The 27,585-nt window shown below is 44.5% G+C and overlaps 1 protein-coding gene across 1 annotated transcript in view; it reads left to right on the top strand.

Moving 5' to 3' along the window:
* Nucleotides 1–22,912: 22,912 nt before the first annotated feature.
* LOC134341447 (uncharacterized) overlaps nucleotides 22,913–27,585 on the top strand; it is a 54,895-nt gene continuing 50,222 nt past the window's right edge. Inside the window, exons 1-2 of the mRNA XM_063039302.1 lie at nucleotides 22,913–23,027; nucleotides 23,394–23,443. Coding sequence (XP_062895372.1) covers nucleotides 23,395–23,443 — 49 coding nt within the window. The 5' untranslated portion in view covers nucleotides 22,913–23,027; nucleotide 23,394. The remainder of the gene's footprint in view (nucleotides 23,028–23,393; nucleotides 23,444–27,585) is intronic.

Genomic DNA, 27,585 nt, shown 5'->3' with positions numbered 1-27,585 from the left:
GTTTAGTGAGGGTCTCGGGGGAGGGAGAGAGTCTGAGGTGAGGGAGTGTCCGGTGTTTAGTGAGGGTCTCGGGGGAGGGAGAGAGTCTGAGGTGAGGGAGTGTCCGGTGTTTAGTGAGGGTCTTGGGGGAGGGAGAGAGAGAGTCCGAGGTGAGGGAGTGTCTGGTGTTTAGTGAGGGTCTCGGGGGAGGGAGAGAATCTGAGGTGAGGGAGTGTCCAGTGTTTAGTGAGGGTTTCGGGGGAGGGAGAGAGTCTGAGATGAGGGAGTGTCCGGTGTTTAGTGAGGGTCTCGGGGGAGGGAGAGAGTCTGAGGTGAGGGAGTGTCCGGTGTTTAGTGAGGGTCTCGGGGGAGGGAGAGAGTCTGAGATGAGGGAGTGTCCGTTGTTCAGTGAGGGTCTCGGGGAGGGAGAGAGTCTGAGGTGAGGGAGTGTCCGGTGTTTAGTGAGGGTCTCGGGGGAGTGAGAGAGTCTTAAGTGAGGGAGTGTCCGGTGTTTAGTGAGGGTCTCGGGGGAGGGAGAGAGTCTGAGGTGAGGGAGTGTCCGGTGTTTAGTGAGGGTCTCGGGGGAGGGAGAGAGTCTGAGGTGAGGGAGTGTGGGGTGTTTAGTGAGGGTCTCGGGGGAGGGAGAGAGTCTGAGGTGAGTGAGTGTCCGGTGTGTAGTGAGGGTCTCGGGGGAGGGAGAGAGTCTGTAGTGAGGGAGTGTCCGGTGTTTAGTGAGGGTCTCGGGGGACGGAGAGAGTCTGAGGTGACGGAGTGTCCGGTGTTTATTGAGGGTCTCCGGGGAGGGAGAGAGTCTGAGAGGAGGGAGTGTCCGGTGTTTAGTGAGGGTCTCGGGGGAGGGAGAGAGTCTGAGGGGAGGGAGTGTCCGGTGTTTAGTGGGGGTCTCGGGGGAGGGAGAGAGTCTGAGGTGAGCGAGTGTCCGGTGTTTAATGAGGGTCTTGGGGGAGGGAGAGAGTCTGAGGTCAGGGAGTGTCCGGTGTTTAGTGAGGGTCTCGGGGGGGGAGAGAGTCTGAGGTGAGGGAGTGTCCGGTGTTTAATGAGGGTCTCGGGGGAGGGAGAGAGTCTGAGGTGAGGGAGTGTCCGGTGTTTAGTGAGGGTCTCGGGGGGGAGAGAGTCTGAGGTGAGGGAGTGTCCGGTGTTTAGTGAGGGTCTCGGGGGAGGGAGAGAGTCTGAGGTGAGGGAGTGTCCGGTGTATAGTGAGGGTCTCGTGGGGGAGAGAGTCTGAGGTGAGGGAGTGTCCGGTGTTTAATTAGGGCCTCGGGGGAAGGAGAGAGTCTGAGGTGAGGGAGAACCAAGGTCAGACAGCTCCCTCGTGTGGGCACCGCTGAGGATGAGGGACAGTCTGAAATTCAGGTCTATGAGAAGAGAGTGAGTGGAACTCAGGGAGAGGGCGGGGGAAAGGAAAAGTGTGGGAGGAGTGAGGGACCAAAGAGCTGCGATACAACAAGTGGGAGAGTAGGAACAGAGATAGAAATGGTGGGGGGATAGAGTGCGGGACATTGAAGATTCAGGAAATGAAGGGGGGAGGGAGTGTGGTAGCTTGGGACGGAGGAAAGTGAGGAGGGGAGGAATAGAGAGAGAGAAAGTACATGGAGCAAAGCAGGAGAGAAAGAGAAAGGCAGAGCCCGAGGGAGGAGAGAAAGCTGGAGGGATTGCCTGGGGGGGCGACGTTGGGACGGTGAGATCGTGTGGGGAAAGAGAGGGATTGTCTGTCGAGAGAGAGAGTAACACAGGTGGATATCGTCGTTGGGATAAATATGCCAGCGAGGGGAGAGGGATGAATGGAGGGAGCAGGTAGCCCTTAGTCATTGGTCAGTTAACCTGCCCAGCATGCAAATGGAGGTGAGGGAATTCCTTAAGATGTGATAAACTGAGGAAGCTGACCTCCTCAACTCCTCTGGGAGTGGAGAATTTGCAGAGACACCTGGATTCTCATTGTGGCCAAAGCTCATTCCCCTCATGCTCTCCCTCGTCTCCACACCTAGTCCAACCTCATCGTCTAGGATGTCAGAACTCCTGTGATGCAGTGGGGGACATGGGCCGAGCGAGGGTTTGAGGGTGAGGGTCTAATTCAGGTTTCGTGAAGGGTCTCATGGTAATTGAAGGAGGTCCTCAGGTAGAGGGGTGGCCTGATAATGAGGGAGGCCCTGAGGGAAGGTTTTTGAGGGATCTTTTTATGATGAGGGACAGACTGAGTGAGCTCTCTGAACTGAGGAATGGATTTGAAAGGGTCTGAGGTGGGTAGACTTCCAATGGACAGAGTCCACTGATGACGTGTCTGTTGCAGGGAGGTATCAGACTGAGAGTGATGGACTCTTGTCAGATCCAGAGGCAACATCTGGTGAGGAGCCGCAGGGGAACACTGAACAACAGATGGAAACCAGGCTGAGGTGAGAGATGGAGCTGAGACTGGGAGGCTGAACGTTTCATCTAGTCTTACTCTCCACTGAGTTATCACTGCTGTCCCATCCCTTCCACTATTATTGTGATTTAAATTCTACAACACTGTCCATTGTGACCCTCTGCTCTCGAAGTACACCACGAGGCACCTGCACTTCCACACGGGAATACTGCACTTCATTAGGTATACCAGTACATCTGTTCATTAATGTAAACGTCGAATCAGCAAATAATGTGGCAGCAACTTGCATAAACACCAGCAGACATAGAAACAGAAAATAGGTGCAGGAGTAGGCCATTCGGCCCTTCGAGCCTGCATTGCCATTCAGTATGATCATGGCTGATCATCCAACTCAGAACCCTGCACCATCCTTCCCTCCATACCCCCTGATCCCTTTAGCCACAAGGGCCATATCTAACTCCCTCTTAAATATAGCCAGTGAACTGGCCTCAACTGTTTCCTGTGGCAGAGAATTCCACAGATTCACCACTCTCTGTGTGAAGAAGTTTTTCCTCATCTCGGTCCTAACAGGCTTCCCCTTTATCCTCAAACTGTGACCCCTCGTTCTGGACTTCCCCAACATCGGGAACAATCTTCCTGCATCTAGCCTGTCCAATCTCTTTAGGATTTTATACGTTTCAATCAGATCCCCCCTCAATCTTCTGAATTCCAACGAGTATAAGCCTAGTCGATCCAGTCTTTCATCATATGAAAGTCCTGCCATCCCAGGAATCAATCTGGTGAACCTTCTTTGTACTCCCTCTATGGCAAGGATGTCTTTCCTCAGATTTGGGGACCAAAACTGCACACAATACTCCAGGTGTGGTCTCACCAAGGCCTTGTACAACTCCAGTAGTACCTCCCTGCTCCTGTACTCGAATCCTCTTGCTATAAATGCCAGCATACTATTCGACTTTTTCACCTCCTGCTGTACCTGCATGCCCACTTTCAATGACTGGTGTACAATGACACCTAGGTCATGTTGCACCTCCCCTTTTCCTAATCAGCCACCATTCAGATAATAATCTGTTTTCCTGTTTTTGCCACCAAAGTGGATAACTTCACATTTATCCACATTAAATTGCATCTGCCATGAATTTGCCCACTCACCTAACCTATCCAAGTCACCCTGCATCCTCTTAGCATCCTCCTCACAGCTAACACTGCCGCCCAGCTTCATGTCATCCTCAAACTTGGAGATGCTGCATTTAATTCCCTCATCCAAGTCATTAATATATATTGTAAATAACTGGGGTCCCAGCACTGAGACTTGCGGTACCCCACTAATCACCGCCTGCCATTCTGAAAAGGTCCTGTTTATTCCCACGCTTTGCTTCCTGTCTGCTAACCAATTCTCTATCCACATCAATACCTTACCCCCAATACCGTGTGCTTTAAGTTTGCACACTAATCTCCTGTGTGGGACCTTGTCAAAAGCCTTTTGAAAATCCAAATATACCACATCCACTGGTTCTCCCCTATCCACTCTACTAGTTACATCCTCAAAAAATTCTGAGAAATTTGTCAGACATGATTCACAGGTTCATTTGTTCAGACCAAACATCAGAATGGGGAAGAAAGTGATTGAAGTGAGTTTGACCGTGTAATCATTGGTGCCAGATGGGGTGGTTTGAGTATATTGGAAACCACTCAGGTGCTGCGATTTTCATGCACAGTAGTCAATTGAGTTTAGAGAGAATGGTCTGAAAATAAAGTACAAAGTACATTTAATTTCAAAGTATGTATGTATTGCACATCCTTGAGGTTTGCCTCCTAACAGGCAGCCCTGAAACAAAGAACCCCAATAGAACCTATAAAAAAAACATTGAACACCCAATGTTCAAAAACACCACAAATCATATGAACAATAAACACAAGCAAATAGAGTTCTGACCTGACGTCCACAAAGGGTCCATTCCCAGACCCTCAGTTCAGCACAGAGCCGAGTCAGTGTCGTGGAGCAGCAAGCTGAACAGGTCTGTTCTTCACCTCAGGCCCCTGACCTCTTCAATCTGACCTAGTGAATAAATCATCGTCCAAACCCTGCCGGCTCTATTCAGCCTGTACCCAACCTTTCCAATTCATAATAGCACTTAAATTGTCATCCAGGCATCAGTTTCAGTCACCTCTGCCCAACATGGGGCCTGCACCTGACATTTCCTTTTAGCCCAGTACCTAAATTGTCATCTAAACTCTGGGTTCTAACACCTTAATCTGCTCTGGGGTCTGGAAACCACCCCCTTCAAAACGAGCTTTACCTGACCTTTCCAATTCAGCCTGATGCTTAATTCGATTGAATCTCAGGTCTACCTCATTCTCAATTGCTCCGTCTCCACCACTTCTGCTCTCAGGATGAGGCTTTTCATTCTAGAATGAAGGAGGTGGTCTCCTTTTTCAAAGGAAGGGTCTTCCCTTCCTTCCTCCACCATCAACTCTGCCTTCAACTGTGTCTCTTTCATTTCATACATGTCTGCACTTACCCCATTCTCCTGCCACCCTACCAGGGATAGGGTTCCACTTGTCCTCACCTACCACCCCACTTGTCTCCATGTCCAGCACATAATTCTCTGAAACTTCCGCCACCTCCAACTGAATCCCACCACCAAACACATCTTTCCCTCACCCCACTTTCTGCTGTCTGCAGGGATAACTGCCTTGTCCATTCATCTCTTCCCACTTATCTCCCTCCTAGCACTTATGCTTGCAAGCAGATCAAGTGTTATACCTGCCCCTACACCATCTCGCTCACTACCATTCAAGGCCCCAAACAGTCCTTCCACGTGAATCAACACTGCAACTGTGTCTGTGTTCCAGTGTGGCCTCCTGTATATCGATGAGACCTGCCGTAGATTGGGAGATCACTTCGCCGAGCATCTACGGTCAGTCTGCCAGAACAAGTGGGATCTCCCAGTGGCCACCCATTTTAATTCCACTTCCCATTCCCATTCCGATAGGTCCATCCATGGCCTCCTCCACTGTCACGATAAGGCCACAGTTTGGTTGGAGGAAGAACACCTTATATTCTGTTTGGCTACTCTCCAACCTGATGACATGAACATCAATTCTTTAGATTTCCAGTAATCCCCCCTTCTCCATTTCTCCTCCCCTTTTCCCTCTCAAATGTTATCTCCTTGCCACCCATCTGGTGCTCCTCCCGACAACCCTTTTTCTTCCCCTTTCTTCCATGGGCTTCTGTCTCTTACACCAATCAACATCCCAGCTCTTTGCTTCATCCCTCCCCCTCCACGTATCACCTATTGCCTGGTGTTTCTCTCTCCCCTACCCCACCTTTCAAATCTATGCCTCAGCATTTTCCCTCCAGCCCTGCCAAAGTGTTTCAGCCTGAAAGGTTGTCTGTGCTTTCTTCCCTAGATGCTGCTGGGCCTGCTGAGTTCCTCCAGCATTTTGTGTGTGTTGCTCGGATTTCCATCCTCTGCAAGTTTTCTCCTGTTTGTGGTGTCAGTGTAATGCATTCTATGTACAAAACACTAATGTCACTCAATCACAAAGCAGCCCAGCACAGGGATAGTCCATCTGACCCACGATATCTGTAATTACCACGTTGCCAGTCTGAACTAATCCCACCTTCCTCTGCAAAGTGCATATGTGACACTGTGCTGGTGTGGAAGGATCAACCCTGCAGTCTGTCTCTCACTCTCTGTCCATTACAATCTGTGTACAGTGTGACAGTATGGACACAGACACAGTTTGGGGTTGGATTTATTCTGAGCAGGTAACTGATTGTAGATTAATTAAGTGTCTTGACCTGAAACATTGACTCTTCATTTCCCACTGCAGATACTGCCTGACCTACCTGAATGCATCCACCATCTTGTATGTTGCTCCAGATTCCAGCCGTCTCTGGTGCCACATAGTGACGCTGTGTTTGTGAAAGGAAACTGACAGAGTGAACGATGGACTCTCCGTGTCAGATGCCAAGACAACATCTGTAGAAAAACCACAGGACGACATTGAGCAACAGTTGGAAATGACGCCGAGGTGAGAGATAGAGCTGGGAAACAGAGTCAGGTTTGTCATCACTGATATAATTTACACAATAAATAAATAATACCAGAGACAAATAATGAGGTTGTCGTCTTGGGACTGGGAGAAGGTTTCATTTCCTCTGATCTTACTGAGATATTTTTGTTGTCTCATCCTCCCCCCGGCTCTATCCTTAATTGAAATCCTCCCACGCTGTCCACCAAGACCCTCTGCTCTAGAATGACTTCCTGAGACACGTCCACCTCTGCACACCAATAAAAATTAATAAGCAGAAAAGATGAAATATGTAGGTTAGTTTGCCAAGAATATAAAAGAGAATTCCAGAAGCTTTTTCAGCTATACAAGGGTAAAAGGAGGTAAGAATGGAGAATGACCCTGAAGGGATTGTAATGAGGGACAAAAAAGACAGAGAAACTCAATAAGTATTTTGGATCAGTCTTCATTGTGGAAGACATCATCTGTAGGTCAGAAATTGGTGTGCCGGGACAGAAGTCAGTGTAGTTGCTATTTGTAAGGAGAGGGTGCTTGGGTAGTTGAAAGTAGATAAGTTACATGGACCTGTGGACACCTAGGAATCTGAAAGAGGTAGCTGAAATGTTTGTAGAGGCATTGGCAGTGATCTTGCAACAATCACTGGAATGGTTACAGAGGAATGGAAACTTGCAAATGTCACTCCACTCTTTAAGAAGGGTGGAGGCAAAAGGCAGTAAATTATAAGCTGGTTAGCCTGATGTCAGCGGTTGCTAAAATATCCAGTATTAAAAATAAATTTTGGAGTGCTAGGAGGCGCATGACAGATTAGGCCATAGCCAGCAAGGTTTACTTACCTGACAAGAGTTGGAATTCTTTGAGGAATTGACAGGCAGGGTAGACAAAGGAAAGTCAGTGGTTGTTGTTGACTTGGATTTTCAGAAGGCCCTTGACAAGGTGTTGCACAAGAGGCTGCTTAACAAGGTAGGAGCCCATGGTATTACAGGAAAGATCGCAGCATGAATGGAAGAACGCCTGACTGACAGGAAGCTGAGAGGAGGAACAGAAGGACCCTGTTCCGAATGCCAGCCGGTGACTAGTTGTGTTCCACTGGTCGGTGCTGGGATCACTTTTTCACATAATTCTGTATGTCAGTAGTCTGGATGACAGAATTGATGGTTTTGCGGATGATATAAAGATAGGTAGAGGGGAGGTAGTGTTGAGGAAGCAGGGTGCCTGCAGAAGGACTAATATAGGTCAGGAGACTGGGCAAACTGTAGCAGATAGAATACAGTGTAGGCAAGTGTGTGATCATGTACTTTGGTAGAAGGATTAAAGGTGTAGACCATTTTCTAAATGGGGAGAAAATTCAGAAATCAAAGGGAGCTAGGAATCCTCATGTAAGGTTCCCAAGGGTTAATCTGCAGGCTGAGTTGGTGGTAAGGAAGGCAAATGTGATGTTAGAATTCATTTTGAGAGGACCAGAATATAAAAGCAAAGATGGATGCTGAGGCTTTATAAGGCATTTGTCAGTATTGAGCATTTTTGCGTCCCTTTTCCGAGAAAGGGTGTGCTGCCATTGGAGAACACACAGAGGAGGTTCGTGGGAATGATCCTGTGAATGAAAGGGTTCGTGTATGAAGAGTATTTGATGGTTCTGTGTAAGTACTTGTTGGAGTTTACAAGAATGAGAAGGATTTAGTTGAAACTTATTGGATAGTGAATGCCCTGGATAGCGTGGATGTTGAGAGAACGTTTCCTATCGTGGTGAAGTCCAGGACTGAGGGTCATAGTCTCAGAATAAGTAAGCATCCATTCAGAATAGAGATGGCGAGGAATTATTTCAGCCAGAGAGCGGTCATTGGAATTCATTGCCGCAGATGGTTGTGGAGGCAAAGTCTGTTGCATGTTTAGAGAGGAGCTTTTCTTTCCCCCAAAGTGTCCTGTTTTTGCAGATTTCTCCTAAATAATTTAATGTGACTCCGCAGCTGCTGAATTTTGAATAATAATACCGCATGTTTTAATCCTGTTTTGTTCTGACACCATGTTCGCAACAGGAAACACACAGACTGAGAACAAAGGCTGTTTATTTCACACACGCAGGTATTACGTGTCGAAAACCACAGATGCAAATTCACCCACAGAGGGAAGTGTCAGAACATCCTGGATTAGGGTGCTAATGTCGTACAGAGAGCAAGAGAGAGAGAGGGGGAGAGAGAGAGAGAAAGGTTCAGAGAGATGTTGTGTAGTTTCTGGGGCTGAATATTCTATTTCCCTGCAAAACTTTACAAATTATTCACCGTTACTTCTGTGGGCATTACTGATCTAATAGGAACATCCCTCTGGTTAATTCTGCCCTGTTCTATTCTCCTGTTTGCCACTGGATGCAAACAGACTGAGAACAAACATGATAGAGATAGGTAACATTTGATGAAAGGTTACATGAGGCATATGAAACATGAGGCATTCGTATAATGTGAGGTGTTGAGGGGGTGATGGGGAAAGTAGGAAAGTGAAAGACAGTGGAGGTGAGAGAGGAGGGAGAATGTCGCAGAGTCACACAACACAGAAACAGGCTCTTTGACCCACTGAGTACATGCCAACCATCCAACACCATTGACACTGATCCTACGCTGATCCCAAGTTATTGTCTCCACCGTCCCAGGAGGCAGTTTTCTGTGGTCAATTAATCTTCTGATCAGCCTGTGGAATGAAACCAGGACATCCTGCTCTAGAGTCACCTCCTGAGACCCCTCCATCTCGTGTTGTAAGAGGACAACACACCAGGAGCAAGAGGAATTTGGCCTGTCCCCAAGTCTAGACTGCCACTCACTGGTTGATCTGTCCCAGTCTCACACCAATGTACAAGAATGGAGAAACCTATAAAAAGTGGTGAATACAGCCCACTCAATCTCAAGAGACACTCTCCCCACCAGTGGTCACAATTACAAGGAGTGTAGACACAAGAAAGCAGCATCCATCATCAAGGACCCCACCATCCAGACCATGCTCTCTTCACACTGCTGCCATTAAGCAGGAGGTACAGGAGCCTGAGGGTCACTCCACCAGATCAAAGACAGTTATTATCCTTCAACCATCAGGCCGCTGGACCAGTGTGGATAACTTCACTCACCTCAGTACTAAACTGATTCCACAACCTGGGGGTATTACAACCAGGGATTTTGATTAATTTAACTCAGAATTTGTGTATGTGAATCACATGATCCTTTTTTCTCACAATAGAGCCCAAAACTGGGGAGAATTGGAAAGCATAAAAACCAAAAAATTCAGAAGTATTCATTCCTCTTTGCTCATTATTTAGTTGAACCACCTCTCACATTTATTGCAGAGACGAGTGTTTTTGGATGTCTCTATTAAATTTGCTCAATGTGATGGAGCATGATTTGCTCATTCCTCCTGCAAATTTGCTGAAGCTGTGCCAGATTAGTGGGGAGCACTGGTGGATAGCAATCATGGGGTCTTGCCAGAGATGTTTGATCAGTTAAAATCAGGAATCTGACTGGGACAATGAAATCAATTCTCTTCATTTGAAGCCACTTCCTGATTGCTTTGGCAGTGTGCTTTGGGTTGTTGTCTTGATAAAAGATGAACTTCTTCAACAGTTTAAGCTCTCCGGCAGAGCTAGCAGATTTTTATCCAGAATCTCTGTGTTTAGCAGCATTCATCTTCCCACCAATACTGACCAGATTTCCAGTCCCTGCTCTTGAAAAGCATCCCCACGTCATGATGCTATCTCCACCAGTTTGTCTTTTGCACATTGGTTGTGAGTCGGTCTTTATTTGTGTGTAGTTTTTCACTGCTTTTATTGTATTTCTTTGTAACTATTAGTGAATGGAAATGAATCTCAGGGTTGTGTATGATGACATACAGTATACTGTATGTACATTGGTAATTAAATACTTTGAAGCCACTATAGTCATAAAACTTGCAGCACATACAGGCCTTTTGGCCCTTCCAGACCATGCTGACCATCAAGTACCTATCTATACTAATCTCAATTGAACACACTTCGTTCATCACCTCCTACGCCTTGTTGATTCAAGTGCTCATCTAGATATTATACTCTCAGGAACTGCATTCCAAACTCCGAGGAACCTCTGGGTAAAAATATAATCCTGATATCTGCTGTGAACCTGTGACTACTGGCTGTAAAACTGCACCCTCTGGTAATGACTATCTGTTCTGAGAATGGCCACTGGTGACATCTGGGCATTGCAAAAGGTGAGGGAGATCAGCCGGAGATTATTGTTCAGCTTGGTCTTAATTTCAGAGGGATGAGATATTGCAGTGCGTTCTTTGAGAGTTGGGTTGATGGTTAAAGTGCTGGATTTCCAAGTTTATAATCTCTCTGCCACTTGCTCTGAGTTTAGAAATATGAGGATTGGTCAATGATTGCATTGCTAAAGTAATATTTCAGAGAAGCAGACTTTCAATTCAAAGTTCTTTTGGAGAAATATATGGATTTATATTTTAAATTTGGAGAGGAGGGGTAGGCATTGTATGATAATAAGACAGGACCTGACACAAGATTCTCAGATGCTGGAAAACCAAAGAAATGCATGTAAAATGCTGGAGGAACTCAACAGCTCAGGCAACATCTATGGAAAGGAATAAACAGTTGACATTTCAGCCTGAACCCGAGGGGGACCAATATCATTGTGGGCAGGTTTGCTGGAGCTGTTGTGGAGGTTTGAACTACTTTGGCAGGGGAATGGAAACTCGAGTGATAGGGCTGAGGATGGGAAGTTGGTATACAGGTGGATACAGTGTATGACTGAGACAGTGAGGAAGGACAGTCAAATCAAGTTTGTCGTTATCGAAATACGTACATGTATACTGTCAAAGGAGACAAGATTTCTCTGGACCAGGGGTAAAGCACAGAAGTACACATAATACACATATGAGGCAAAATAACTTAGGAAAGTAAGAATAAAATCTGCAAATGAATCACACATAAATACACAAGTAAAGTGCATAAATTAAATATTGGTGGGTGCAGAACCAATGAACTGGTGACATTACGAATGCGATGCGGCAGTGAGTTCTGAAGGTTAATGGCCCAAGGGAAGAAACTGTTTCCCATCCTGACTCTACTTGTCATAATGCATCGAAGTCTCCTGCCTGGCAGGAGAAAGTCAAAGAGGGTGCTGGATGGATGGGTGGGATCCTAAGAGTCCCATGTAGACAGCACTCTTGATAAATGTCCCTGATGGGTGGTAGGGAAACCGCTACAATAATCTCCGCTGTTCTCACAGTCCTTTGTAGAGACCTTGGGTCTGATGCTCTGCTGCTTCCACACCAGATGGAGATGCAGCTAGTCAGGGCTCCTGTAAAATTTCGCTGATGGAAGGTGCTCACACACCTGAATATTCTGACAAAGTGGAGTTGCTGCTGTGTGGCCTCGTTCAGGGAGGTGATGTTGATTTACCAGGTGAAGTCATCCAGGATTTGAACTCCCAGGAACTTGGTGCACTTACTGTCCACAGAGGGGGTGGTTCATCTGCACCTTCCTAATATCCACAACCATTTCCTTGGTCTTATGCAAGTTCAAACTTTGTTTGCTGTTCTCACACTTCCGCTCCGCTTCCTCTCTGTACTCTGACTCATCATTGCCATGAGCACTGTAGTGTTATCCGCAAGCTGTATGACACGGTTTGAGCTGAATCCTGTGGTACTGTCATGCATCAGCTGTGCACTGAGCACACAGCCCTGGGGTGCACCAGTGTTCAGTGTAATGGAACTAGAGACGTTGCTGTCCATACGGACTGACTGTGACCTTACCGTTAAGAAGCCCAGGATCGAGTTACAGATCGAAGTGTTCAGACCCAGTAAGGACAGTTTCTGGGGTATAATGGTGTTAAATCAGTGGATTGATTCAAGTGATAAGCGGACTGGAAAGGGTCCAATGTAACCAGAGAATGGCTCTAATGCACTCTATGCCCAGCCACTCAAATAATTTCATAATGGTTGATGTTAATGGACCGGACGACAGTCATTTAGACAGGTTGCCGTCACCTCCTTAGGCACTGGGATGACGTTGCCATCTTGAAAACCGGGGGCAAAATGGACTGTTCCAGAGAGGTGTTGAATATATCTGTCAGCACCTCAGTTAGCTGGGCTGCTTTCAGAACCTGACCTGGTATATCATCGGGCCCTGCAGCTTTGCATGTATTGACCCTGGTCTTCCTCACCTCAGCTTCAGCCAGACAGAGTACCTGCTCCCCTGGTGCCTTTCTGGCCAGCACTCTGTTCTGTTCATCAAACTGGGCAAAAGACATTCAGACTGTTAGTGAGTGAAGCATCCTTGTCACTGACGTGCTGGGCAGATTTGTCTGTAATGCTCTGAATTCCCAGCCACATGTGCCTTGTTTCTCTGGTATCACTGAAGTGGTTCTGTATTCTCTGAGAATGCTCCTGTTTCACCTTCCTAGTGGAGTGGGAAAGCACAGTTCTTATTTCCCTGAGAAGTGTCACGTCTCCTGATCTGAAGGCAGAATCACAATCCCTCATCCATGCACGGATCTCTGAAGTAAACCATGGCTTCTGATTTGTCCTCGCATAGGTGTGCTTTGTGATGGTAAAATTCTCAGTACACATCTCTGCGTTTGCTGCTCACAGAATCCACATATTCCTCGATGTTAATGTGGTTGCCATGGGCAGCAGCCTTTCTGAACATACTATAGTTCCTGCTTTCAAAGCCATCCTGCAATGCTGAGATCAGTCCCTCAGAACTGGTTTGGCCAGTTTGATCAGTGCTGAAATTAGCATAACAGATCAGTGACCTGAGAGCCCAGCGTGGGGCAGAGGATCTGCTTTATCTGCAATTGGTGTGTTAGTATAAACCAGGTTCAGTGTATTTTCACCACTGGTAGCAAAACCAACATAGTGCTGGAATTTAGGCAGGTGATAGGTTTAAATCGCAGTCAGTGGGATTGGATGAAGTTTGTCTTTGACCTAAATATTAGGTTTAGCATTTCAACATTTTGGCTGAGTGAGGATAAAGTAAAAAGGAGAGTGCAGGAGAGGTTACAAAAGTCTCCTGAATGAATTAAAAAAACAAAAGGGATATTAACTTAACTGAAGCACAGTTAGAATTTGACAGCTATGACTGACATGGTGGAACATACACAAAATGCTGGAGGAGCTCAGCAGGCCAGTCAGCATTTATGGAAAAAAAAGTACAGTCAACGCTTTGAGTGGAAACCCTGTACCTTCTAGCTGATGGTGGCAGTGAGAAAAGAGCTTGGCCTTAGTGATGAGGATCTTTGATGTTTGATGTTATTTCTGTACAGCCATGATTCATGTAGATGTGCTCAATAGTTGTGTGGGTTTTACCTGTGATGTACTGGGCTGAATACACTACCTCTTGTTTGATTTTCTGCTCAAAGGCATTGGTGTTCCCAGACCAGGCCGTAACACAGCCAGTCGGCAGAGTTTGAACCACACAGCTATAGAACTTTACCAAGGTCTTTGATGACATACCAAATCACTGCAGACTCCTGTGGAAGTAGAGGTGTTGTCATACGTTCTTCACAATTATCTTTCTATAATGAGTACGGTACAGGTCCTCTGAGATAGAGATACCCAGCAATTTAAAGTTACTGACATGCTCCCCCTCTGATCCTCCAGTGATTCCTGGCCTATGGACCTCTGGTTTCCCTCTCCTGAAGTCTACTATCAGTTCTTTGGTCTTATTGACATGGTGTGAGAGGTTATTGTTAGGATATGACTCAGTCAAATGTTCTGACTCCCTCCTGTATGCTGATTCATCACCAACTTTGATGCAGCTCACAACAGTGGTGCCATCAGCAAACTTGTATATGGTGTTGGAGCTGTACTTTGCCACAGTCATAGAGTTCTGAGAGAGAATTGGCATTGGAGTTCATAATGGACCATTGGAAAATGTTGCTGGTGAGGTAGTGATGGGGGACAAAGAAACGGCAGATGAACTTCATGGGTACTTTGCTTCAGTCTTCTCTATGGGGAGAAAAAACGAGCCGTGTGCCAGTGGTCTGTGAGTTTTAGGGGACAGGAGAGAAAAGAGCATAGCAAAATCAAATGTCTTAAGGTGGATAAGTCACTTGGACCAGATGGACTATGTTCCAGATTCCAGAGAGGTTGCTGAAGAGATACTGGATGCATTGGTAATGATCTTTCAAGAATTACTTGATACTTGCAAGGTCCCAGAGAACTGGAAGATTACAAACGTCACGCCACTCTTTAAGAATGGAGGAAGGCAAAAGAAAAGAAATTATAGGGCTTTCACCTAACCTGACCTCGATGGGGAAATTGTTGGAGTCCATTATTAAGGGCAAAGTTTTGAGGTACTTGGAGTCTAATGATAAAGTAATTCAAAATCGTATGGCTTCTGTAAAGGGAAACCTTGCCTGACAAATCTGTTAGAGTTCTTTGAGGAAGTAACAAGTAGGTTGGATAAATGACAGGCAGTGAAAGTCATTTAGTTGGATTATCAGTATCCCATTTGATAATTTGATACTGATGAGGCTGTTTAACAAATTGAACTCCTATGGCATTACAGGGAAGATACTGGCATGGACAATGAATGGTTGACAGACAGGAGACCATGAGTGGGAATAAATGGGGCCTTTGCCTAATGGCTGCCAGTACCTAGTGGTGTTCCTCGGGGGTCAGTATTGTGACCTCTACTTACAGTGACCACTGCTTACACTTTGTTTGTCAATGAATTGGATAATGTAATTGATGGCTTTGTGGCAAAGTTTGTGGATGATACGAAGATAGGTGGAGGGATAGGTAGAGCTGAGGAAGCAATGTGATTACAGTAGGACTTAGGCAATTAGGAAGAAGGGGCAAAAAGTGGCAGATGGAATACAGTGTTGGAAACAAGATGTATTTTGATAAAAGGGACAACAGCACGGGCTATTATCTAAATGGAGAGAAGGCGCAAACATCAGAGGTACAGAGGGACTTAAGAGTTCTCGTGCAACATTCCCAGAAGTTTAATTCACAGGTTGTGTCTGTGGTAAAGAAGGGAAATGCAATGTTGGCATTTACTTCAAGGGGAATAGAACACAAAAGCAAGGAGATACTGGTTTGCCATTATAAGACGCTAGTCAGGCTGAGCTTGGAGTATTGTCAACAGTTCTGGGCCCATATCTCAGAAAAGATGTGTTGTCATTGGCGAGAGTCCAGAGAAGTTCACGAGGATGGTTCCAGGAATGAAGGGGTTGATATATGAGGAGTGTTTGGCAGCTTTCGGCCTTTTCTCACTGGAATTTAGATAAAAGCCCAAGGATCTCATTGAAGCCTATTGAAAGTTGAAGGGACTGGACATGGTGATTTTGGAGAGTATGTTTCCTATAGTGGGGGTACCCAGAACTAGACAGCACAGCCTCAAAATTGCAGGGCTGCCTTTTAGAACATAGGTAAGGTGGATTGTTTTAGCCAGAGGATACTGAGTCAGTGGAATGCTGTGCCACAGACTGCGGTGGGGGCCAGGTCCAGGTTTATTTTTAAGGCAAAAGTTCTCTGACCTGTCAGGGCGTCAAGGTATATGGCGAGAATGCAGGTGCATGGGGTTGAGTGGGATCCGGGATCTGCCATGATGGAATGGTGGATTAAACTGGATGGGCTGAATAGACTAATTCTGCTCATGTGCCTTCTGGTCTTACAGGATTGGGAAGATGTAGAATCCTCGTGGGTAAAGTTAAGAAACTGCAAAAGTAAAAAGACCCTGACAGGAGTTTTATGCCCGCTTCTGAACAGTAGTTAGGATGTCGGCTACGAATTACAACACGAGATAGAAAGCTAATGTAAAATGGGCAATGCAATGATAGCCATGGGGTCGTTCAATCTGCAGGAGCTTTGGGAAAAGCAGATTGGTACCGGATCCTGAGAGAATGAGTTTGTAGGATGCCTGCAAGATGACTTTTTAAAGCAGCTTGTTGTTGAGCACACTAGTATAAAGACAAGTCTGGATCTGGTCTTGTGTAATCAGACTGTGATCCTAATAAGATAGAATTCACCTTGCAGTTTGAATGGGAGAAGCTAAAATCAGATGTATCAGTATTACAGTGGAGTGAAGTGAACTACAGAGGCATGATTGTGGAGCTGAACAAAGCAATTGGAAGGGGACATTACTAGGGATGACGTCAGAGCAGCAATGGCTGGAATTTCTAGGAGTAATTCAGAAGGCACAGGATAGATAAATGCCAAAGGTGAAAAAAAAGTTGTGAAGGGAAGATGATGCAAACACGAGGAAACCTACAGATGCTGGAAATTCAAGCAACACACATAAAAGTTGCTGGTGAACACAGCAGGCCAGGCAGCATCTATTGGAAGAGGTACAGTCGACGTTTCGGGCTGAGACCTTTCGTCAGGACTAACTGAGGGTCTCAGCCCAAAACGTCGACTGTACCTCTTCCAATAGATGCTGCCTGGCCTGCTGCGTTCACCAGCAACTTTTATGTGTGTTGCTTGAAGGGAGGATGAGGCAACTGTGGCTGAAAAAAGGATGTCAAAGTTTTGGGGAAATGGAAAATTCCAAATGTTACTTCACTCTTTAAGAAGGGAAACTTACTGACAGGAAATTATAAGCAACAGGAAACATGTAGATTGAGAACAAAGGACTATTCATTTCACTCACTCAGGTATCAAGTGTTGAAAGGCACAGATGCAAATTCACCCAGAGACTGGAGTGAGAGTAGTTCCTGGAATAGGGTAGCGAGGTGAATAGGGTAACAGTATGCCAGAATTTTGAGCATGTCAGGGGGTAGAGTGAGTGCGTGCTTCAAACACCATTTTTAAATTTGCCAATTGACAGCTGTTAGAAGAAGTTTAATGGTGCTGAGGTAGTGTGCTGGAGAGAGATAGTCAGCTAGGAGAGAGAGAAAGATAAAATAGAAAGGGGAGGGATTGCAAGAGAAGGTCAGACAGGTGCCAAGTAGTTTGTGGGGCTGAATATTCTGTTTCTCTGCAAAACATTCCAAATTATTTGCTCTTGCTTCCGTGGGCATTACAAATGTAATAGGAACGTCCCTCTGGTTAATTCTACTCTGTTCTCTTCTCCTATTTGTCAACGGATGCAAACAGAGGGGTTTCATATCCTAGAACGGGTAACGTTTGGTAAAACATCACGAGTTGAAACACAAGGTATTGCTACAATGTGAGGAGTTGGGGCGGGTGGGGGGTGGTGTAGTGAGAAAGTGTAAGACCGTAGAGCTGGGAGAGGAAGGGAGAGAGTCACAGAGTCATACAACACAGAACCAGGCCATGGGGATTTCACTTTGCACGTAGGTAAGCAAAATCAGATTAGTACTGGATCCCAAAAGAAGGGAATAGTAGAATGCCTACGAGATGGCTTGTGGTTGTGCCCACCAGGGAAAAGGCAGTTTTGGATTAGGTATTGTATAAAGAGCCAGTGATGAAAACATAACAGAATTAACCCTGCAGTTTGAGAGGGAGAAGCAAAAATCAGATTAAATTGTTATTACAGTTGAGTAAAGGAAACTACAAAGGCTTGATAGAGGAGGTGTCTGAAGTTTACTGGAAGGCAACACTCACAGGGGTGATGGTAGAAAAGCAATGGTGGGATGCTCTGGGAGCAATTTGTAAGGCCCAGGTTAAAGCAATCTGACAAGGGAAGTCAAAGAATGGATGGAAACAAAAGACAAGGGCTTATATACCAAAATTAGTGTGAAGCAATAGGATTGGGAAGCTTTTACAGACCAACAGAAGGCAACTTTAAAATGCAATCATGTGTGAAAAGTGAAATATGAGGGTAAGCTGTCCAAAATTATAAAAGTAGATACAAATAGATTTTTTCGGATATATAAAGAGGAAAAGAGAAGTGGTAGTGGGCATTGAAGCACTGGAAAATGATTCTGGGATGTAGTAATGGTGGACAACGAAATGATGGATGAACAGAAAATGTATTTTGTGTCTGTCTTCACTGTGGAAGAGAGTATGGCAGAAATTTGAGTGTCAGTGGTCAGAGTGAGTGTGGGTGCCTCAACCACCATATATAAATCTGCCTGTTGTAGGCAGAGTTTAATGGTGATGAGCTGGTGTACAGGAGTGAGATAGATCAGCTACGCACAACTGAACATCTCTTCAGCAACTGTGGCATGCTGAATGCTGTTAGAGGTGCAAACGGACCTGGGAATCCTCATGGTTAAATTGCAAGTTGAATTGATGGTAAGGAAGTTAAATCCAATATTAGCATTTATTTAGAGGACTAAAATATCAAAGCAAGGATGTAACACTGAGGTTTTATAAGGTATTTATTGGACTGCATTTAGAATATTGTAAGTTGCTTTGGGACCCTTACCTAAGAAAGGATGTGCTGGTATTGGAAAGCGTGCAGAGGAGGTTAATGAAAATGATTCTGTGAGTGAAAGGGTTAAAGTACACCTGAGGAGCATTCAATGGCTCTGTGTCTGTACTCACTAGAGTTTAGAAGAATGGGGGGAGGTGGTATGAGGAGAAATTCCTTTAGCTATGTGGTGGTGAATCTGTGGAATTCATCATCATAGATGGCTGGAAAGATCAAGTCTTCTTGTATAGATACAGCAGAGATTAATAGGTTATTGATTAGTAAGGGTTCAAATATTACAGGGAGATGCAGGAGAATGGGGTTGAAAGGGACAATAAATCAGCCCTGATGTTATGGCAGAGCAGATTCAATGGGTCAAATGGTCTAATTCTGTCCCAACGTTTTATGGAAAAATAACACGAGTTCAGAACTGTCATGTTCCCATCAATGTAAGAACCAAAGGTAACAAGTACAGGCAACCTAAGATCGTGAGGGGAATGTCAAGGGTTAGGTAGAGAGAAGAAAGATATTTCATAGATACAGTAAGTATAAAAAGTATAGGGGATGGCTATAAAGGAAATTGGGATGGCAAGGAGAAAATCTAAATTGGAGAAATACAAATTTTGATGGCATCAGACGGGATCTGCTAGATGTGGTTTTGACAGAGTAGAGATGCCTGTTAGATGGGAGGCTTTCAAAAGTGAAATATTGAGTGTACAGAATCTGTATGCTCCTATTAGAATAAAAGTCAAAGCTGACAGGTTTAGGGTACTTCTCTTATTGAGAGATAATGAGGGCCTGGTAAAGCAAAAGGAGACTCAAATAAGATGTATGCAGTTCAGTGTTCAAAGTTCATTATAAATCCCTTATCAAAGTTGAGATGTATTGCATTTACAACCATGAGATTCATTTTCTTGTGGGCAAACGCAGTAAATACGGTGTGATGCCAAACCAAGTTATCAGATGATTGATGCTGAGAGAGATAAGGGAGACAATGGAGAAACATTCAAAATGTTAATCAGAGATGAGAGAGAGATTAACTGAAAAGAGACACAATTCAGAATATTGACAGACCGGTTGCTTTGTACCTGAACTGTTTGAAGTTTGATGGACAGACGATACCCCAGCAGGAGGATAAAAAGAACAGGTTCGCTAAGGCACGGGACACCATGAGATCACGAGATAACGAGACCCTGGAAGAGCGGTGTGCCCCCACAAGTTGGTGGAGTTTGGAGGTCTGGTTCGCGGGAACAAACCATAGACGCACAGGGTGTAAAGGTACGATTGGTGGGAACTTGGTGTGTGTGTCCGCCCTTGCCTGGGTGCCGGATTCACCGCAGAAGAACGGTCGTATCCGGAACGGAGGGGTCACAGTCGGTGACCACAGCGGGATAGAAGACATAAAAGGGTCCGCTCGAAACCAACTGCGAAGAACATCAAAGGTCTGCCTGAATCAAATTTGGATCCCCCCCCTCTCTCTCTCTCCAACGGCACAACAGCGATTACTGCGAACTGCACTAAGCTGAACTGAACTCTGCGTCACTTAAGACTGATCACTTTACCCCTAGACTGCGATAGAGCTTGGTTGATTCCTATTACCCTAGTTCTGTGTACATGTGTGTATTATCATTGCTAACCTGTTGCATTTATATCCTTATGATTAGAGTACTGCGTTACTTATTTCTTTAATAAAACTTTATTAGGTCCTAGTAATCCAGACTCCAACGAGTGGTCCATTTCTGCTGATTTGGCAACCCAGTTACGGGGTATGTAACAACAGAAACGTGATAGAATCAATGAGAGACTGCATCCAATGGGATGGTCATACAGCCATTGTGCAAGATGCAGCAAAACATGCAAATACAAACAGATAAAAGGATATAATAATAATAAATTAATAGACAGTAAATATCAAGATCATGAGATGAAGAATCCTTGAAAGGGAATCCATAGGTTGTGGGAACAGTTCACTAATGAGGCAAGGCATAATAACTGTTCCTGAAACTGATGATGTGACTCCTGAGGCAGCAGCGAGTGGAGAGCACAGCCTGGACGGTGGGGTTCCTTGATACTAGATGTTGCTTTCCTGTGACAAATTAGGAGAGCTAAAAGAGGACATGAGGTTTCTCTGTCAGACAAGGTAAAAGAAAATCCCAATGGCTTCTAAAGATACATTAAGACTAAAACGAGAGCAATGGTCAAAATTGGTCTTCTTAAAAATCACCTTGGTCATCTATGAATGGAGCCAGACCCAGACACAGACTCTGAAGAACTGTGGCAAAAGAGTAGTGAGGTCATGAACCATATCCAGATTGCAGAGGAGGAAGTGTTTGCTGTTTTGAGGCAAATAAGGCCTGTCAAGATGTCCCCTCAGCCTTTGTGGAAGGCTTGTGTAGAAGTTGCAGGGGTCCCGTTAGAGAGACTTCAAATATCCTTAGCCAAGGGAGTGTGCCAGAGGATTGGAGGATAGCTAACATTGTTCTGTTATTCAAGAAAGACTCTAAGAGTAAGCCAGAAATTTATAGACCAGTGAGCCTGACTTGTGCAAGGCAGGTCATATTTAACTGAACTTACTGGGTTTCCTGAGTACGTTACTAAGAGGTTGATGAAGGAAAGGTGGTGGATGTTGTTTATGTGGACTCTCATAAGACTTTATGCAACTTGCTACATTGGGAGGTTGGTCAGGAGGTTAATTTGCTTGGCACTCTAGATAACGTAGTCCATGAGATTTGACATTGTATTAGCGGGAGAGGCCAGACAGTGGTAGTGCGTTGGTTGTCTCTCCAACTAGAAGCCTGTAGCTAGTGGTCTCCACAGGGGTCAGTGCTGAGTCTGTTGTTTGTCATCTATAACAACAATCTGGATGATAACATAGTAAACTGGATCAGCAACGTTGCCACTGACTGTAAGATTGTGGGTGTAATGGACAACAAGAAAGGCTTGATCTGGGCCATTTTCTCAGATGCTCCAGCAAGATCTGGAGCATCTGAGAAAATGGGCTGAAAAGGGGCAGGTTGAATTTATTGCAGATAAGGGTGAAATGTTGCAGTTTGGAAGGACAAACCAGGATAAGACTTGCATACTGAATGTTAGGGCTCTGAGGTGTATGAATCAAGGAACCTGGAAAAACAGATTCATATCCTTGAAAGCAGTGTGACAGGTAGATACAGTTCTAAAGAGAACTTTAGGTACAATTGCCCTCATAAATCAAGGCACTGAGTATAAGACGTGATGTTATGTTAAGATTGTAAATAATGTTAGTGAAGCAGATTTCAAAGTAATGTGTGCAGAAAGGAAAGCGATCAATTACATTGACAGATCTGAGAGAAAATTTACGAGGATCTGAATTACAAAGAAAGTTTGAATACATTAGGAAATTATTTACCGGTGTGTTTAGCGGGAAAGATGAAATATTTAAGAAGAATCTGAGTGGGGACTTCACTCGGGGTGGTGTGAGAGGAATGAGCTGCCAACAGAAGTGGTAGAGGCAAATTTAATTTTAATATTTCGGTAAAGTTTGGATAAGTGGATGAGATGAGAGATCATGGATGAGAGACGTATGGTCTGGGTGCAGGTAGCTGGAACGAGAGAGAAGAACAGGCTGACATGTGCTGAAGTTCCTGTTCCTATGCTGTAGTGCTCCATCACTCTTTGATCAACAAACCCCCCCCCCCCGCAGACAATAAATATCAACCCGATATTTGTCTTCCTAACTACTGCTGCCTCTTCCTGCAGTCTGAGATAAATGCTCTGTGGTGGACCAGTGTGATTGCACACTTACTTTTGTATAAAAGTCTTTGCATCTTTCATAAAATTATTTCTAAATCCCTTCTCAGTTACAGGCCCTGAACAAGGTCCACACCCTGGTAATAATCCATTGCCAACCTGACTGGGGGTTTATCCTGTGTCTACTCCCACTAATGTGTGCTGCCCATTACAGATGATATATAGCTTCCACTCCACGATTCTGACCCATTATAGACCTAACAACTGTTATCCTGTGACTATTTCATCTCCAGCACCTGTGTCCATTCCTGTTCCTCTGCTCAATACTGACCCATCAATGAACCCATGGTTGTAAGAGGAAGTTCATTGACTGGGAACAATAGCCTCTTCATTGCAAAGGCTCAGGACAGATGATGCTTGTTTGCTTTGCATAATTTTCCCAAACATACATCCACTGTTGCACTGCCCAGCTCAGACTTCATTGCTTCGAGAAGCCGACGCAGAAAGTAGTCGGCCTGTCGCTGAGCCTGACACCGCTCATAGCAGAGAGTGAGGAGGTTGTAGGTGGTCCCATCTCCCTCCAGTCACACATCGACACCTCATCGGGAGTCACACGTGAGTATACATCCTCACACATGCTATAGAACTTGAATTTTGTCTTGTGCTCCATTCGCATATGTGTGTGTTGCACAGGGACAGTGTGTGGGGGTGGGGGAAGAGAGTGTAAATAAATTAAAGCTGATGGATCTCCTCTGTCTCATCCGTCTGTGAGGGTTTCAGGAAGCAATTCCTCAGCTCTGTCTAGGGTCTCAATGAGGGAGCTCCCGTCTCTGTCTGTGGGGTCCCAGTGAGGGAGGGAGGTATCTATCCCACTATAGATCGATATCCCTTTTGATCCTCAGTTCCCATTAGTACTTACACTTTGTCCTCAGCCTCAGTGTGTTGTTTCTCACTGAGTTAATTCCAATCTTTCATTTCCAGAATGTTACCGGCTGAACTGAACATTTTGCTACGAATCCTGGGTTCTCTGGGTGAGTAATGTGTTGTAGGGACAAACTGCGTGCTGTGTACAGTAAGAGGAAGTAGATGTTATTTATTGTTTCTGTAGCTGAGCAGAGACAGCCTGTGTTTAATGGGGAAAAGTACTGCAGGACATGGGGAACATTATGAAGTCAGTTTGACACTGGAACATACAGCATTAAAGTTGGTGATCAGAAACATCCAGACACCCAGTTCGATAAACCAATATTAGGGAATGGAGGGAGATGGGGAGGCAGAGATCTTTCAGCAGAGAATTTCAGGCGAAGACAGGAGAAAGCATGGCTGGCAATGCAGTGTTGTTCCCTTAGTAGACTCTATGAAGTATTTATTTAGTTGATGGAGTCCACTTACATTTTCACTTGCTGGTCGTCTTCATATAGTTAAAATGATGATTTTACCAAAATTTTTATATTCAGAATATTCCTGTTTTTTTGACTAGGAAGTTTTTTGATTAGATTGATTCTATTATTCTATCTTGTATTTGGAATAATAAAAGACCAAGAATTAGTAAATGTCACTTACAAAAATTGAAAAAGGATGGAGGTCTTGCTTTGCCTAATCTAAGAATGTATTATTGGGCTGTTAATGTGTGATATGTCTTTTTGGTTATACTGGGTTGATAAGAGTGATCGGCCAATTTGGGTAGACCTGGAACTGAAAGTTGTAAAACAGTTTTATTTAACCTTGTTATTGGGAGCTCCTTTACCTATGCAATTAGTTAAAGTTATTAATTTAAAGCTATATCCTGTGATTAAGTATTCTTTACAAATTTGGCTCCAGTTCTGCAATTTTTTTAATCTTAAAAAATTTAAACTTTGTAATTTAATTTACCAAAATTACTTCCGTAAGCCTTCTTTGAGTGATCCAATTTTTTATTACTTTGAAAAAATAAAGGTATTAATTCTTCTTTGGATTTATTTAAAGAAGGTAGATTGATGTCTTTTGAACAATTAATTGATAAATATGCTCTGTCATACTCACACTTTCTGCAATACCTTCAAGTTAGACATTTTTTACAAAAATATTTAAGAAATTTTCCTTGCGTATTGGAGGCAGACCTGTTAGATACTATTAAGAGTATGAATCCTTTGATTAAGCGTTCTATTGGAAGAATTTATAATTTATTAATGGGATAAGCGTCCTTTGCCTAAGCTTAAACAGGATTGGGAAAAGGAACAATTTGACTTTTCTGATTGAGGATTGGGTGCGGATTTTGAAGTTGGTTAACTCTTCTTCAATTTGTGCTAGCCATTCATTGATTCAATTTAAAACTGTACATTGTTATCATTTGACAAAGGAGAGACTTTCTAAAATCTTTTCTAATGTTGATAGTCATTGTGATAGATGTAAAACTGAGAAAGCTACACTGACATTTTTTTTAGTCTTGTTCTATATTGGAACAGTTCTGAAAGTCTGTTTTTCAACAATTTCTAAAGCACGTAAAATTAATTTACAACCTAATAAATTAACTGTGCTTTTTGGAATAATTCCTCAAAATATTCATGGTATTTCTGTGTCTGACCAACATATTATTGCATTTGTCACATTGATAGCTAGGAGGGCCATTTTGTTGAAGTGGAAGGATACATCAGCTCCCACTTTATCACAATGGTTCTCTCAAGTGATGCTATGTCTTAGTTTGGAGAAAATTAGAAGTCGAACCTTTGAACCTTTATTTGATTTTGAGAAAAGATGGGGCTCATTTGCTCATTGTTATCATTCGAGTTAATTGATATAATTTTTCACGATCTAATTGTAAACTTTTTTAGTATATTTTCTTCCTGGCGGTTTGATGTTTATTTTTAGAAGCTTTTTGTATGATGCATGACTCTGGGGTTTGCACACCTAATGGGTTCTTTTTTTTCCTCACTTTTCTGCTTAGTAGGTTTTTTTTGTTATCACAAATTTTTTTTCAATCTTTAAGATAATGTTTTTTTTGAGACATTGTAAGTGTTGTTACTTCAATGTATTCATGTTATCTTTCCTGCATAATACAACAATAAAAAGATTTAGAAAGAAAGAAAGGCAATGCAGTGATTACACTCCAAGAGGCTTGAACTAGAGGGAGTGTTAAGAGGCTGGAGGTGATTACACTGGGAGGAAGTGGTGAGGCGATGTTGGGATGTGAAAGCAAAGTTGGGTTGTACATTATTTAACCAGATTAGTGAACACATGGATGTTTGGTGAAGGAGCCTTGGGACAATTTCAGGTACAGCCAGCAGAGTTTGTGAAGGACAGAGGACAGAGCGGGAGGTAGCTGAAGATGTGAATGAGAGGTGGACTGACGCAGAGGCAGAGCTGGGTGACGTCGCGGAGGCGGAGCTGGGTGACGTCGCGGAGGCTGAACTGGGTGACGTCGCGGAGGCTGAGCTGGGTGACGTCGCGGGGGCGGAGCTGGGTGATGTCACAGGGGCTGAGCTGAGTGACGTCACAGGGGCTGAGCTGGGTGACGTCACAGAGGCTCAGCTGGGTGACATCACAGGCTGAGCTGGGTGATGTCACAGAGGCGATTGTCATGGTGGGGAGAAGTGCGACTGGAGCCACATCTGTGACTGCAGCAGACCCGCTGGCTGAGGGAGAAGCCCCAGGAAGGGAGGTGCCTGTGCTCCTGGGCAAGGCTTGAGGAAGGACCAAGGGCTGTTCCAGTGACTCAGTTTAAACCTGACCTTCATGGAGTTTGCACGGTCTCCCTGTGACCATGTGGACTCAAAGGTTCTCTTGTTTCCCTCTCATGCCAGAGATGTTCACGTTTGGTTCAGAGTGAGGCAACATCTGTGGACAGGAATAAAGAGTCGATGTTTCAGTTCAGGACTCTTTATCAGGAATGCAGGTTTGATTGGTTAACTGGCCACTGTAAATGGTTCTTTGTGTGGTGGTGGGGTAGATCCTGAGGGGAGGTGTTGGGTACATCTGGATGATAAAAGTTGAATAGTGCTGGACTGGGGTAAGTTGGTGTTTGATGATCAGTGTTCACTCTGTGAGCTGAAGATCCACTTTCTGTGCAGGATATCCTGTATAAAAGCTGGAGCTTGATTGGTGAGATTCAGACAGGTTCTTGCCATTAGTCTAGGGGCATCCCTGCCCAGGTCTCCTTCAACCTGATGCATGAACATTGATTTCTCCTTCAAGTATTTTATTTCCCTCCGCCTTTTCCTTTTCTTTTATTCCCTAATCTGGCCTGTTACCTCCTTTCATCACTGTCGATCACCACCCCCTGCTGCCTCACTGTCCTTCACTTTCTCCCATGATCCCCTCTCCTTTCCTATCACGTTCCTTCTTCTCCAGCCCATTCCCTTTTCCACCCACATGGCTTGACTTATCATCTTCTAGCTAGTCCTAACTTCCCTCCCCACCCCCAGCCCCACCTTTTCTATTCTGGCATCTTCCTTTCCAGCCCTGAAGAAGAGTTTCAGTTTTAATAGTTGACTGTTTATTCATTTCTATTGATGCTGCCTGACCTGCTGAGCTCCTCGAGCATTATGCATGTGTTGTTCTTGCAATCAGTGTCACTTTATACACCCAGCATCCACTTTATTGGGTACAGAGTGTATCTAATAAAGTGGAGATGGGAGTAGAACCCAGTGTGGCCTTCTGCTGCTGTAGTCCACACACTTCAAGGTTCGACGTGTTGAGAGATGCTTTTCTGCACACTGCTGTTGTGACATGTAGTTATATGAGTTACTGTCTCCTGCTTGTCAGCTTGAACCTGTCTGACCATTCTGTGGCCACTTTCATCACCAAGGCACTTTCACCGACAGAACTGCTCCTCACTGAACATTTTCTGTTTTTGTTTTTGCATGATTCTCTGTAAACCCTAGAGACTGATGTGTGTTAAATCTCAGCTGTTTCTGAGAGTCTAAAACTATCCCCTCTGGCACCAATAATTCCATGATCAAAGTCACTTTGATCGCATTTCTTGCCATTCTGATGTTTGGTCTGAACAACAACTGAGCCTCTTGACTCTGCTTTTATGTATTGAGCTGCTGCTACATGATTAGCTAATTAAATATTTGAATTAATGAGTTAGTGATCCTAGCTCATTTTTCTAAACTCCAGCTAGAAAAACCCAGAGACATCAAATGCTCCTAATACTTTAACCCATTCATTCCCAGAATAAATCTTGGGAACTTCC

This window comes from Mobula hypostoma, unplaced genomic scaffold (genome assembly GCF_963921235.1).
Source record: "Mobula hypostoma unplaced genomic scaffold, sMobHyp1.1 scaffold_67, whole genome shotgun sequence".
Lineage (NCBI taxonomy): Eukaryota > Metazoa > Chordata > Chondrichthyes > Myliobatiformes > Myliobatidae > Mobula > Mobula hypostoma.
This window is presented reverse-complemented; position numbering and strand designations above follow the sequence as displayed.